This window comes from Haliaeetus albicilla, chromosome 12 (genome assembly GCF_947461875.1).
Source record: "Haliaeetus albicilla chromosome 12, bHalAlb1.1, whole genome shotgun sequence".
Taxonomy (NCBI): Eukaryota; Metazoa; Chordata; class Aves; order Accipitriformes; family Accipitridae; genus Haliaeetus; species Haliaeetus albicilla.
Genome location: NC_091494.1, coordinates 14,276,778 through 14,290,815, shown reverse-complemented (window position 1 = coordinate 14,290,815; position 14,038 = coordinate 14,276,778). Strand labels below are relative to the sequence as shown.

The 14,038-nt window shown below is 38.3% G+C and overlaps 1 protein-coding gene across 1 annotated transcript in view; it reads right to left on the bottom strand.

The window, feature by feature from the left end:
- WDR72 (WD repeat domain 72) overlaps positions 1–14,038 on the bottom strand; it is a 138,208-nt gene that overhangs the window by 96,393 nt on the left and 27,777 nt on the right. Inside the window, exons 12-13 of the mRNA XM_069798213.1 lie at positions 13,690–13,910; positions 12,136–12,331 (exon numbers count right to left, since the gene is read on the bottom strand). Coding sequence (XP_069654314.1) covers positions 12,136–12,331; positions 13,690–13,910 — 417 coding nt within the window. The remainder of the gene's footprint in view (positions 1–12,135; positions 12,332–13,689; positions 13,911–14,038) is intronic.

Sequence of the window (14,038 nt, the reverse complement as noted above, 5' to 3'; positions counted from 1 at the left end):
AATTTCTTTCCAAGATGAGAAAAGTTGTCAGGCATACTAAATAAGGGCCTACTTAAAAAAAACAAACCAAACAAAACCCAAGACAAAACCCCACACATTCTGCAATTCACAATACTCACACAGAGTTTCCCAGAGGTTTAGAAGACTTACTATAGTTGGCACCAATTATAAAAATATTGGAGCATACATAACTACATAAAAATTATCTTTGAACAGTGTTTGAAAATGTTCCAGCATGTTTGACCATCAATATGATCAAATGTTTGATCTGTAACACCACTACATGCAGAGCAATTTCATCTTCTCCACAGCAAGGATACCTCTGAAATAAAATATGTTTTATGTAACAGTTTAAAATGCTCAGTGTGGCATCAACATCGCAAGAAATATTTTCAGAATATTTCTGAACTCTTGTCTATCTTTTACAAAGATTTTTTTTAATAGAAGTGATCATACAGATGGATTTAACTAATGTTAGATACTGCATATTTTATGAGGGTTGCCAATCTGATTAAAAGCCTGTTTTAATTTACTCAGACCCATGTAGTTTTTAAATGCTTGAGCTGAAGTTTTCTATGCTTGAGAGCTACCTTAAGGTGGTGGGATTTTTTTTTGTTTCTTGGCAAAAGAGTGTTAAACCATTTATCATTCATGTTAAAGTCATGAAACACATGAGTGTTTCTCAAAATCTTTATGCCTTAAAGTATGGACTCAAAGCTGAACATTACGCTTCTGTGAAACACATTGTCAATGCTGATACCTTGTTCCCAAGCACAATGACAATTTTAATTGAAGCACCGTTACCATTTCTATTTGCTCAAGCAAGAGAAGTCTATAAAGAATCCATTCCATGTAATGAATGTATTGGGTTTGCATTGCAAGGTTTTGGTAACAGGGGGTCTACAGGGATGGCTTCTGTGAGAAGCTGCTAGAAGCTTCTCCTATGTCCAATGGAGCCAATGCCAGCTGGCTCCAAGCCAGACCCACTGCTGGCCAAGGCCAAGCCCATCAGCAACAGTAGTAGCACCTCTGGGATAACGTAGTTAAGGGGAAAAAAAAAAAGTTGTGGCAGCACAGAAACTGCAGCCAGAAAGAGGAGTGAAAACGTGTAAGACACAGCCCTGCAGACACCAAGGTCAGTGAAGAAGGAGGGGGAGGAGGTGCTCCAGGCACTGGAGCAGAGATTCCTTTGCAGCTTGTGGTGAAGACCATGGTGAGGCAGGCTGTCCCCCTGCAGCCCACGGAGGTCCATGGTGGAGCAGATATCCACCTGCAGCCTGGGGAGGACCCCACGCCGGAGCAGGTGGATGCCCAAAGGAGGCTGTGACCCCATGGGAAGCCCATGCTGGAGCAGGCTCCTGTCAGGACCTGCGGATCTGTGGAGAGAGGAGGCCACGCTGGAGCAGGTTTGCTGGCAGCACTTGTGACCCCATGGGGGACCCACGTTGGAGCAGTGTGCTCCTGAAGGACTCCACCCTGTGGAAGGGACTCACACTGCAGCAGTTTGTGAAGAATTGCAGCCCATGGGAAGGACTCACATTGGAGAAGTTTGTGGAGGACTGTCTCCCTTGGGAGGGACTCCACACTGGAGCAGGTGAAGAGTGTGAAGAGTCCTGTCCCTGAGGAGGATGAAGTGGCAGAGACAACATAGGATGAACTGACCGTAAACCCCATTACCTGTCCCCCTGCACTGCTGCAGTGGGTAGGTAGAGAATTCAGGAGTGAAGCTGTGCCCAGGAAGAAGGGAGGGGTGGAGGAGAAGGTGTTTTAAGATTTGGTTTTATTTCCGATTACCCTATTCTGGTTTGATTGGCAATAAATTAAGTTAATTTTCCCCAAGTTGAGTCTGTTTTGCTTGTGACTGTAATTGGTTGAATGATCTCTCCCTGTCCTTATTTTGGCCCATGAGCCCTTTGTTATATTTTCTCTCCCCTGTCCAGCTGAGGGGAGCGGGGGGTGGCAGAGGAGCTTTGGTGGGCACCTGACATCCAGCCAGGGTCAACCCACCACAATGACATAGAGTCAATCTTATCACAGTGAATGAAAGTGATAGTCTTTCACTTACCTCTATCAAAAAACCCCAAGATATACACAGGTAGAAAACTATGTCTAAGTATCAACATAATACTAAGTTTGCAAAGACAGGTAGCAATAGCAAAGAAAATCTCTGAATTGGGATAGTACACACTTTAACGCAAGTCTTTGGTGCATTGTATACATTAAAACATGTTTTTAAAAATTATATAACAACTAGAGTGTTCTGAGAATAATTCTGTAGAAAGCACCATCATTTTTAGGATTCCTGCTTTGCTTAGATGTAGAAGGTAGAAACCAAGACAATTATAATGCTTCTGCACTTAACAGGAAAATGGCAGAAATAGTTAATAAGCACTCAGATACTGTGATAACTAACATGCAAAATACAATTAGAAGTATTATATTCAGAAAAGAATTCAAATAGGGCACAAATAGGGAAAGCAATACACATTAAACAGTAGGGATAAAAAATATTATACAGATACCTATTTAGTAATTGCCCTCAAGAGATCAGAGGTACATGGAAAGAAAACTAAATGCAAAATTGCACAAATCTAATTAGATTTGCACAAATGGTCTTAACTTTAACATCTCTGAACTTTTCAAAGCTTCACTTCATAAACTTCTTTTCCTTCAGACACATATCTCCTAAGTGTATGTCATGGTTTCAGCTGAGATAGAGTTAATTTTCTTTCTAGTAGCTGATAGTGTTGTTTTGGATTTACTAGGAGAATAAGGTTGATAACACACTGATGTTTTGTTGTGTTTAAGTAGTGTTTAGACTAAGTCAAGGATTTTTCAGCTTCTCAAGCCCAGCCAGCAAGAAGGCTGAAGGGGCACAAGAAGTTGGGAGGGGACATAGCCAGGACACCTGACCTTAACTGGCCAAAGCAATAGTCCATACATGTGAAATCATGCCCAGTATATAAAGTGTGTGTGTGTGGGGAAGTTGGCTGGCAGACATGGATTGCTGCTTGGGAACTAACTGGGCATCAGTCAGCAAGTGGCAAGCAATTGCATTGTGCATTACTTATTTTCTATATTCCTATCCTTTTATTATTATTGTCATTTTGTTATTGTTACAATTATTTTCTTCCTTTCTGTGCTATTAAACTGTCTTTATCTCAACCCACAAGTTTTACTTTTTTTCAATTCTCTCCCCCATCCTACTGGGTGGCAGGGAGTGGAACGAGCAGCTGCATGGTCCTTAGTTGCCAGCTGGAGTTAAACCATGACAATATGAAAGATACAATGTAGCAAATGTAAAGTTAAATGTGTATTATTATTATAATTGAATAAAGTTTTATTAAGTGATGTTATTCCATTTTTAAACTCACACTAAGCATGTCAAAATAATAAAACAGAACAAGACTTGCAAGGCAAAAGAAAATAGGAAATTGGTATATGACTCATTCTGCAAGGCATGATGAACTTCAAGGAATAAATTCATATTAAACCAGTACTAATTGAAAGACTAAATCTACCTCTGATAAATGAAGATTGCTAACTCTGAGCACAGAATATTGCTCTTTAAAGTCTACCCATTCTTTCCTCACTCTCAATACATATTAGAAATGTGGCTCAGTAGACATGCTGTCATATGCGGTACACACCAAGGAAAAAAAAACACTGATCCTTTTATTACTACATCTTATCGTACTGATATTTACCTTTTCAAAAAAAGCAAAGATACCAACTGTTTAGAAAAATGTAAAAGCAATATAGATAACAGCCGATTTCCTTACTGAAGTAGATTTCAAGTGGTGGCTATTGGAAGAAATATTCTGCACTTTAATTAGAAAAAAATTTAGTATTGATTTTCATATTTGTCTTCTAGCACACGAGTTTGGAACATATCCTGTACACATGCTATATTAATATTCCAAATGTATTATTAGATCAATATTTACTGTCACAGAAAGATATTCCACTGTGATGGAAATTTGTCATACCCATGTATTACAATTTAGGCAAAATACATAAAACTACACAGATATTAGTTCATGGTTTCTGTATTGTTTTCTATATCACTACCCACATACCCATGCAATAACATTTAAACTTAGAATAAAATAGTTTTACTTTGTTTCGTAAACCAAAGGACTAAAGGGACAGGATTCAATTTATCTTATTCTAGACATGTAATAGCAGCAGGCAATTAGCTTTGCTTCCCCCCCCCCCAATTTAGACTGCCCTTGTAGTCAGTGGGGAAAAGATACAGACTTTTACTTATTCCTACTTCCTCCTGCTCAGTACAAAAACATGAACTACTAGCTCATAGGTAGACATCTTAAATACAGATAGAAGTCTCAAGTTAGATAAGGTAAATTCCACTTAAAGTCAACTATACTCTTGGTATTTAACACATTTCAGCAGAAACTATGCTGAAATGCCTATTTGTTTGGAATAAAGGCAGCCCATTGTACTCAGGCAACTTTCCATTGACCACATAAAATAGGGTATCTTTGGCAATCTCATGAAAATAGGGTACAAGTTGTACATGAAGTAGTACTGGCTTAGAATTTAATCTGTGTGACAGTGTTTCTCCCAACCCACAGAGTATAAAAAAACCTATTATGAAAGCCTGCTAAAAGACAACTTAAATATTTTAAAAACTTCAGAATGCTTTTTGAAAGCATGTCAGCCTCTATCATAAGAAACTGGACTATGAACTCTTATGCATAATGAAGTCTTTCATCTGTTTAAGGGGTTATCCTCTTAATTACCTGGTGGAAGGACAGTTTTGGAGCTAAACTGGTATAACTGAAGGATGATCACAGGTACTAGATGGCCCTAAACTTTTGTAAAGTCATCTGTCAAATTCAACAGAATTATTGCTGACTCCACAACAGTGTAAATATTGAAATATTCATGGAAATTCCTTAATCCACAGCCTGGAATTATAAACAGACTGGCTGTTTTCCCAGTTATCCATTAACTATAGTACAGTAACACTGCTCAGATATTTTTTAAACTACAAACAGTGATATTGTCCTGTATAATAAACTGCCAGAAAATGAGAGGCAATATGCCCTGTTCACTGACGGATCCTGTCGCATTGTGGGAAAGCATCGAAGGTGGAAAGCTGCTGTATGGAGTCCTACACGACAAGTTGCAGAAACTGCTGAAGGAGAGGGTGAATCGAGTCAGTTTGCAGAGGTGAAAGCCATCCAGCTAGCGTTAGATATTGCTGAAAGAGAAAAGTGGCCAGTGCTCTATCTCTATACTGACTCATGGATGGTGGCAAATGCCCTGTGGGGGTGGTTACAGCAATGGAAGCAGAGCAACTGGCAGCGCAGAGGTAAACCCATTTGGGCTGCCACGCTGTGGCAAGATATTGCGTCCCGGCTAGAGAATCTGGTTGTAAAAGTACGTCATGTAGATGCTCACGTACCCAAGGGTCGGGCCACTGAAGAACATCAAAACAACGAACAGGTGGATCAGGCTGCCAAGATTGAAGTGTCTCAGGTGGACCTGGACTGGCAACATAAGGGTGAGCTATTTATGGCTCGATGGGCCCATGATACTTCAGGCCATCAGGGAAGAGATGCAACATATAGATGGGCTCGAGATCGAGGGGTGGACCTGACCATGGACACTATCGCGCAGGTTATCCATGAATGTGAAACATGTGCTGCAATTAAGCAAGCCAAGCGGTTAAAGCCCCTGTGGTATGGAGGGCGATGGCTGAAATATAAATTTGGGGAAGCCTGGCAGATTGACTATATCACACTCCCACAAACTCGCCAAGGCAAGCGCTATGTGCTTACAATGGTGGAAGCAACCACCGGATGGCTGGAAACATATTCTGTACCCCATGCCACTGCCCGGAACACTATCCTGGGCCTTGAGAAGCAGGTCTTGTGGCGACATGGCACCCCAGAAAGAATTGAGTCAGACAATGGGACTCATTTCCGAAACAACCTCATAGACACCTGGGCCAAAGAGCACGGCATTGAGTGGGTGTATCATATCCCCTATCATGCACCAGCCTCTGGGAAAATTGAGCGATACAATGGACTGTTAAAGACTACATTGAGAGCAATGGGGGGCGGAACTTTCAAACATTGGGATACACATTTAGCAAAAGCCACCTGGTTAGTCAACACCAGAGGATCTGCCAATCGGAGTGGCCCTGCCCAATCAGAATTTTTACATACTGTAGAAGGGGATAAAGTCCCTGTAGTGCACATGAAGAACATGTTAGGGAAAACAGTCTGGGTTACTCCTGCCTCAGGCAAAGGTAAACCCATTCGTGGGATTGCTTTTGCTCAAGGGCCTGGGTGCACTTGGTGGGTGATGCGAAAAGATGGGGAAGTCCGATGTGTGCCTCAAGGGGATTTGATTTTAGGTGAAAATAGCCAGAATTAAACTGTATGATATTAGTTGCTATATAATCCTGCTACTGTATGTTATCATTACTATAATTGTTATATGCTATATCCATAGTACTATAGTAAGAATCACTTGGATCAAGCAAGAAAGAACTGTGATAAAACTGAGCAAAGCGCAGTAGAGGTGGATCCAGAACTGACTCCAGCATGCAACAATCTAACGGTGCACACCATCCTCCTGCTGCGTCAAATGTCATCTGCTCGTCACACCGCACTGAAGCCCAATTCTGCTCTACCGACTGAGAGGACTTTGCACCATCCCTCCTGCTCAGACAGACTGGTATGACAGATGGAGCCCAGAGTCAGAAACTAAATGAACTCAACAAACATTTTATGAACATAAAGAACTAAAGAACTGATATCTCTGTGTGTGTATACTTATATATATATATATATATCATTGTTCATATGTCTCAAAGGGATGGAAAGGTGGTGATGATTGATCAGAATGTAACTAAAGGTATGGGAACTGAGCATGACGTCAATGGTATAGAATAAGGGGTGGATACTGTCCTGGTTTCATCTGGGATGTAGTTAACTGTCTTCCTAGTAGCTGGTACAGTGCTATGTTTTGAGTTCAGTATGTGAAGAATGTTGATAACACTGATGTTTTCAGTTGTTGCTCAGTAGTGTTTAGACTACAGTCAAGGATTTTTCAGCTTCTCATGCCCAGCCAGGGCACCTGACCCAAACTGGCCAACAGTGTATTCCATACCATGGGACGTCCCATCTAGTTTAGGAACTGGGAAGTGGGGGGGGGGCAGGGTTTTTTCGCCGCTTGGGGACTGGCTGGGTGTCGGTCGGCGGGTGGTGAGCGATTGCCCTGTGCATCATTTGTACATTTCAATCCTTTTATTACTACTGTTGTCATTTTATTAGTGTTATCATTATCATTATTAGTCTCTTCTTTTCTGTTCTATTAAATCGTTCTTATCTCAACCCAGGAGTTTTACTTCTTTTCCTGATTTTCTCCCCCATCCCACTGGATGGGGGGGGAGTGAGTGAGCGGCTGCGTGGTGCTTAGTTGCTGGCTGGGGTTAAACCACGACAGATATACAAGTCTGACACAAAATCAGGTCCTCTACATTCACTAAAAAAAACCCAGCCTCAGTCCCAAAGCTAACTGCATAGCCAGAAGAAAAAGAAAAATACTTTTTGACTATAGAACAACAAAACCTTTTATCTTACGTCCATTTCTGTAATGGAATCCAAGCACAAGGCTACCACTTCGATTTTATCCTATTTAACAGGTCAGGGAACATGCTCACAGGTAACTGCATAGGCAAGTGGTACTATGCATGGCTGCCTATTCACTTGCCAACAGATTAAAATCATAATGAAATGTTGCTGTATTTCTGCAGATATTTGTCTGTGATGCTATATACATCTTTCCTGTACATCTGAACAATGCTTTGGCTGCCTGAGTGGCACTGAAGTATCTACATAGCTCTTGATGTAGGTCAGGCCAATTTCAAGGATCAACACCACGACCTCTCATGTTCTCCTGCAATACAGATATAATTCAACATTAAACCAACCACATTATATCATAGTAGGCTGTCCCAGGTATTCACCCTAGATGACATCTTTTAGTTACCAATGCATAACAGGAATGAAAAAAAATTAATTTGTTAATTGTTAATGTAGCAAATAACCCCATCCTTTCTTGTGTTCCTGCTATTCCTTAAGAAGTGGTGATTGTAGTTCTCATTCTTGCTTGATACTAGCAACAAAAGATACAGAAAAAGCAATTAAAACCCCCACACTTTTAACCATCTGTACCCTTTCTAAACGTGATATACATAAGCAGTGGCATCAATTTCACTTCCTCTTTCATTTTGAAACAGGCAGCTTTTTTACAGCTAAAGGAGTGACAGTTAAAATACACTCTGATTTTTGTCTCTATGGTACCATTACAGCCCTATGCTATTAAATCTCACTGATTTACAAGGAATTCACTATACTTTAGTGTGAAGTTATCTAGCTGTACTAAATAAAGTTGCATCCGAGATGTAATTCTGTCTCCAGACCTTTTACTTTTGGGCTGCCTTGGGCATTGTACGGTGATAGAAACTATTAGTTCTTACATTGCTGAGTACAGCAATTTGCATTTTGGCCTAGCACCTTCACAGTATTAATGAGTCAAAGTCATTTTCCATGTTGTTAAGCACGCAGAGCAGCAGCACTGAATTCACTCCACAATATTTACTGTTCAGAAATCTAGGAAAGAATGGGTTTTGTTTCTTAAACTATCATAAGAACCTCACTGCATCACACTGTGGGGATAAAAGTATCCCCACTGTCAGGAGTTAATTCAAAGGCATACACTGCCTAAGTACCACTTAATCCTGCAAGATACCTGAGCAGTGCAGACCTGGCCTCCTCTAACAGCACACATGGAACTGCCTTTTCTCAGGCCTACACAGATGACTTCTTTAAATCAACATCCAAAAGTTTCAATTTAAAAAATGACAGAGGGAATTATTTAGCAATTATTTACTTAGTCACAGGAGTTTGGAATACCTATGACCTGTCAGCACTATTTCTAATTAATAGTATACATTCCATGAAGTAATAAGAGTGCTGAAAAGCTGAAAAAGTAAAAAGCTGGGAACTTGGACAATTTTTTTTTTAGATGTGGGATATACTTAAGCTTCAAAATTTTTACCAGAATACATACTTTGAACGAAAAATCTAAACCAAAGAAAATAAAGATGTAATATTTATCTTCAGTGTGAAACTTAAGTACAAAACATAATCCCCCTTCTTAGTGCATAAGAACAATTCTTTTGTACACCACTATCCTCTTGCAGACACTAGTGTGTAACACAAGCACTACTAAAGATATGCCTTGATATGAACTGGTTTATTTCCAGAGCTGTAGCAGCATCATGAAGAAATATGCTTTGTTAATAATTAAACTTCTAAATTAACTTTTTGTGCTATGATGGGTTAAGTTGTACTCTCTCACATCATTAGCATAGTTATTTTGGCTTAAAGTTTTGGGGGGGTTGTTTCTGTTTGGTTTTTTAAGAAGGCAATTAAGTGTTGCATTGACATACTATGGGGTCCGAGTCCCCTTAGAATCCAGTGTCTTGTCAAGAGAAACTCACCACCTTGTAAGCTTTAACCTTAATTCACATCACAGGAGCACCTGAGGGGCTGCTACACTGTATCCTACAAATATCATAACAGCACAGACTATGATGGATCCATAACAAATGTATCATGAAAGTATGTATGAAAAATAATCATTGCATGCTCAACATCAGTGTTTTAGGGGTTTAATATCTCATCTATTTCCTTTTTTAAACAAAGTGATTAACTTCTGATAGAAAAAAGCTGATGCAAATCAGTTATAGTGACGACAACAGATTTATAAGGAAACAAAATATCCTGTGGTCCTTTGGTACATTTATTTACTCAATTTTATTGCAGAGTTTCAAATGCACACTAATCCTTTGGTTAAAAAATGACTCTAAGAAAGGCTTATAAACATTTAGGTACAATGGCCTTCAAGGATGTCTCACTCAAATTGGTATGGACTTAGGAAACAGCTTGCCTACAGTTACATGTTTTTGAGAAGTGTCCTTTTTTAGCTGTGGAAAAAAAAGGAAGACATTCTATATCAATACTTCCCCTCATAAACTTCTCAACTGTTTTCAACATTAGTTTTAAAAAAGCAACGAAGATATAGATAGAACAGCTGGAAAGTGTTAGCATCTTTACAAACTTCTCCATAAAAAAAGTGTGTATTTATTAATGATTCCTGAAAATTTAGATGCCTGCTCTAGTTTCTCTTAGTTACAACAGGGATCTAGTACAATATCTTTCCATTCTACATTTAAGACTTTACCACTAGTAAAGGTGACTTTCTGGCAATCGCTACAAAACAAGCAGTTAGGCAATGATAAAAATCAAATTAATTTCTCATTTTTGCTGTTTTATTTACTTTATGCTAAAGTATGGGGCAGATAGACCTTAAAGCTTTTACTGCTAACAAATATCATTTGCATAGAAAAAGTGCATGCTGCCATTACAAGGCAGAAATAATCATGAGATATAGTAGTAACTTCAGGAACAGAAAAGAACACATTGGAGAAGAAACAATCTTCCTTTTAGAGGGAGAAAAAAAAAGAGGAGAGGGAAGTAACAATTTGCAATACTGCAAATATGTTCACGAGACTAGTAAAATGAAAGTATCAGAGAAATAACAAGAGAGGAAGAAGGATCCCAAGACAGTACTGTTCCACAAACCCTCCAGAAAGAGGACTGAGCAGATGGGTAGAACCCATTCCCCCTCCTGACTGGGGAAAACGCACCTAAAACTGTAATATCATGCATCTACATAAATAGGAGAGCACACATAAGAAGCATCTTAGATATTTATCAGAAAACAGAATTCAAAGTTATACAGGAAACAAAAACAAATAAAAGGATAACAAGTTTAGAGTACCCTAACTCAGAGTCTAATATTTACTTTTGAAAATCATACCTTGCATTGCTTTTCCCAGCAGTGCAACTAAAGCTAAAATTCTAAGCAAAACCATCGTATAGACACTCAGGACAATAAGACAAAAAAAGTATACCACTATATACAATCCAACAGTCTCCTAAGGTCACACCTTCTCTTCTTAATTTTTATTAATGTTTTTGAACAAAAAGATCAAAAAACTTTTAAATCTCAAAATACAATGCAAAAATATGAGAACTTCATAGAAGAACTTCATGGTTTTTCAGTAGCTGTAGGAAAAAACCAGCAGTGTAAAGCAGCAACTCAGTACATTTGGGAAAAAAGTACCAGAAGACATTTCCTATGCCAGCTTAATGATACTATATAGCTTACTAACACAAAAGGCTTGTAATTTGTGCTGTACTCATTTTGCCAAGTCCTTCGTTAAACACAGATATTTTGTACTTTACAACAAGGGATGACTTCTCCAAAGCAGACAGCCTAGACAGTGTAATAACTTGGTGTTACATTAGTAAAACTGTGTTTTCATACAGTATTAATATGCTGTGCATTTCAGTGGTTCTAAACTCATTATGCACTTCCTCCCTCCCAGGACACATAGCTCAATCACATGAAAACACTGTATTGTAATCTCTAGTACCATTACAGCTTCTAATAGTTCCGTCTGTCAAAGTTCGAACAACTACATTTATTACCCTTGTGAATCAGCATTACACTCTCAAATCACCTGGGAATCTACGGTTTAACCTGAAACACTGAGATTTAGTTTTCCTGACTACACATTTGTGAGCTTTGCAATTATCTTCCACTATTAACTGATTATCAATTCACTCAAAAGGTTTCTCAGATTATGATTTTGCTGAAGAAAGCAGAACTTCATGCTCTAACTTGGGATTGTTAGGACTGAAAATTTCATTCTTTTTAGTAACTGAAGAGAATAACTTACATTTCATTTATAGCTTCCAGAAATATTCTACTCAATTCACTGCAACATCAGCTAATCATCCAATTGTCAGGATCTGACTTTGACTATTATATTTTATTAGTGACATACCTTGAACCATATGAAAATTTTATTTCTTGCTTGTTTAGATAAACGTTTAAACTCTCTAATATATTTAATGTGTTAATTTTTCTGCTTTGGTCTTCTATAAATTACGTTTGTATAACACCACATAACAGAAACAAGACTTCAGGAAAGTGAACAAAAAAATCTCTCTGTGTTATTACCTGTTTCAATTTCCCAAATATAAACTGAATCGTCTTCACATCCAACAATTAGCAGATTTTCAACAAGGTCAAATTTTACCTTCTTCACAGGAAACAGATGCTTTCTGGCATGTAGGAGACATACTCTCTTCTGAAGGTGTAGAATTGCTACTGAGTGATCACTGCACACACAGCACACTATGCTGTGGTCTTTTAACTGCAAAACAGAAGGAACTTTAGGTTCACTGTAATCAGAGTCATAACCACATCATTTTAACAAGCCTGGTAAAAGTTGTCCAGTGATTTCTTTCCCAAAACATACTAATTTTAGAAAATCATGTTTCATTTCAGCCTACTTCTCCGACTTGTATATGCTAGCCTGTTAAAAACAAGTGATCTCCTGACAGGAAAACAAAGTTTTCACTGATTTTTTCAATTTTTTTAAAAAATAATTTAAATACCATTTATTCACAATACTTGCCTATCAAAGCAGCAATTATATAGCCAAATATACAGTAGCAGTTGTCCTAGAAAAGTAGTGAAAAATTACCTTAAACCAAACTGCTGTTTGTGTGATATAAAATTACATCAGGTCTTATGACACAAAAGCCAAGGGCAATGTATTTCTAACAAAAAATTGGGTATGTTACGATTTCATTTCACACTGTATGGATCTGATTCTCCAAGGTCTTCCCTTCCTGCAAGCAATTTTTGGTGACACACGAAGGAATTCACAGTATGGAAAAATTCAGCCCCATGAAGAAAACTGAAACACCACCCAAGCAGGCATTAAATCCTACCTAGTTTCCAGAAAAAGGGCTAAAGGGAGCCTTACAAGCATTAAGAACTTATGCCATTGCAAAACATCTTTTGGACTACGTAACATTAGCATGTAAGTGAAATCCGAGTCAACCATAAGTATCAAATATGTCTTCACAGGCTTTTTAAGAGGAAAAAGAAGAAATCCCAGACCCATGGGATACAATGGGGACAGAATTTGTTCAACAAAATTTCATAGAGCATTCAGTACAGTAAACCATCTTCTAAATTTTTTACTTCAAAATTCACTTCAAAAGAGAATATATGAAATTATTCTAAATCTCAAAACACAAAAGCATACATGCAAAGGACCACAAGGATGTGTCAGGAACCAAAATCAAGCATACACATTTAAACTGAAATACTATTGGTCCAAACCTTATCTTACTATGTTCAAATCCCTAGCCTTACTGATTACACTTTTCAACTTCAGAAGTTAGGAGATAATCAGATGAACATATAAACTGATAATCATGTTAATAAAAACGGTGAATAGAACATTAAGAGCTTCAATTTAATGTCACTAGTTTAGGGTCATTTTTCTGAATCACTTAAGTTACAGTCTAACAAGAAATCAACCTCCTGAAATTAAAAGCAACTTCCAAAGATGACAATTAAGTGAATGCAAATTAAGGAAAAAGTGCTGCAGCATAAAAGTATTGCCAGATAGTTTTTTCTCTCATATATATGTACACACACATGTATATAGAGTTGTGGGGTTTTTTTGGAGACATCATTTATTATGCTTTTACTTACTCTGTAGTTTTCTGGAGATCGCAATAGCTCTGTCACCGGACCAGACTGCAGACTAAATTGGTGTAAGATGCCTCCAGTAAATATATCCCAGCAGATCACGAAAGAATCCTGGCCCCCTGATAACAGCCAGCTTGGATCAAATCTTACTGATTTATCATGTGGATAAAGTAAACAAGTGACTCTGCTACTATGACCATTCAGAACCTTATAAGGTAGGTTATCTGAAACAAGATGGTACCTAAATTATTTCTGTTCTTTAAGAATAGGGGTTCCATATTTTACAGTACATTTGATAAAAGTCAGGAGATTCAAAAGACTAAATACAACAATCCATTACAGGGGATCAAAG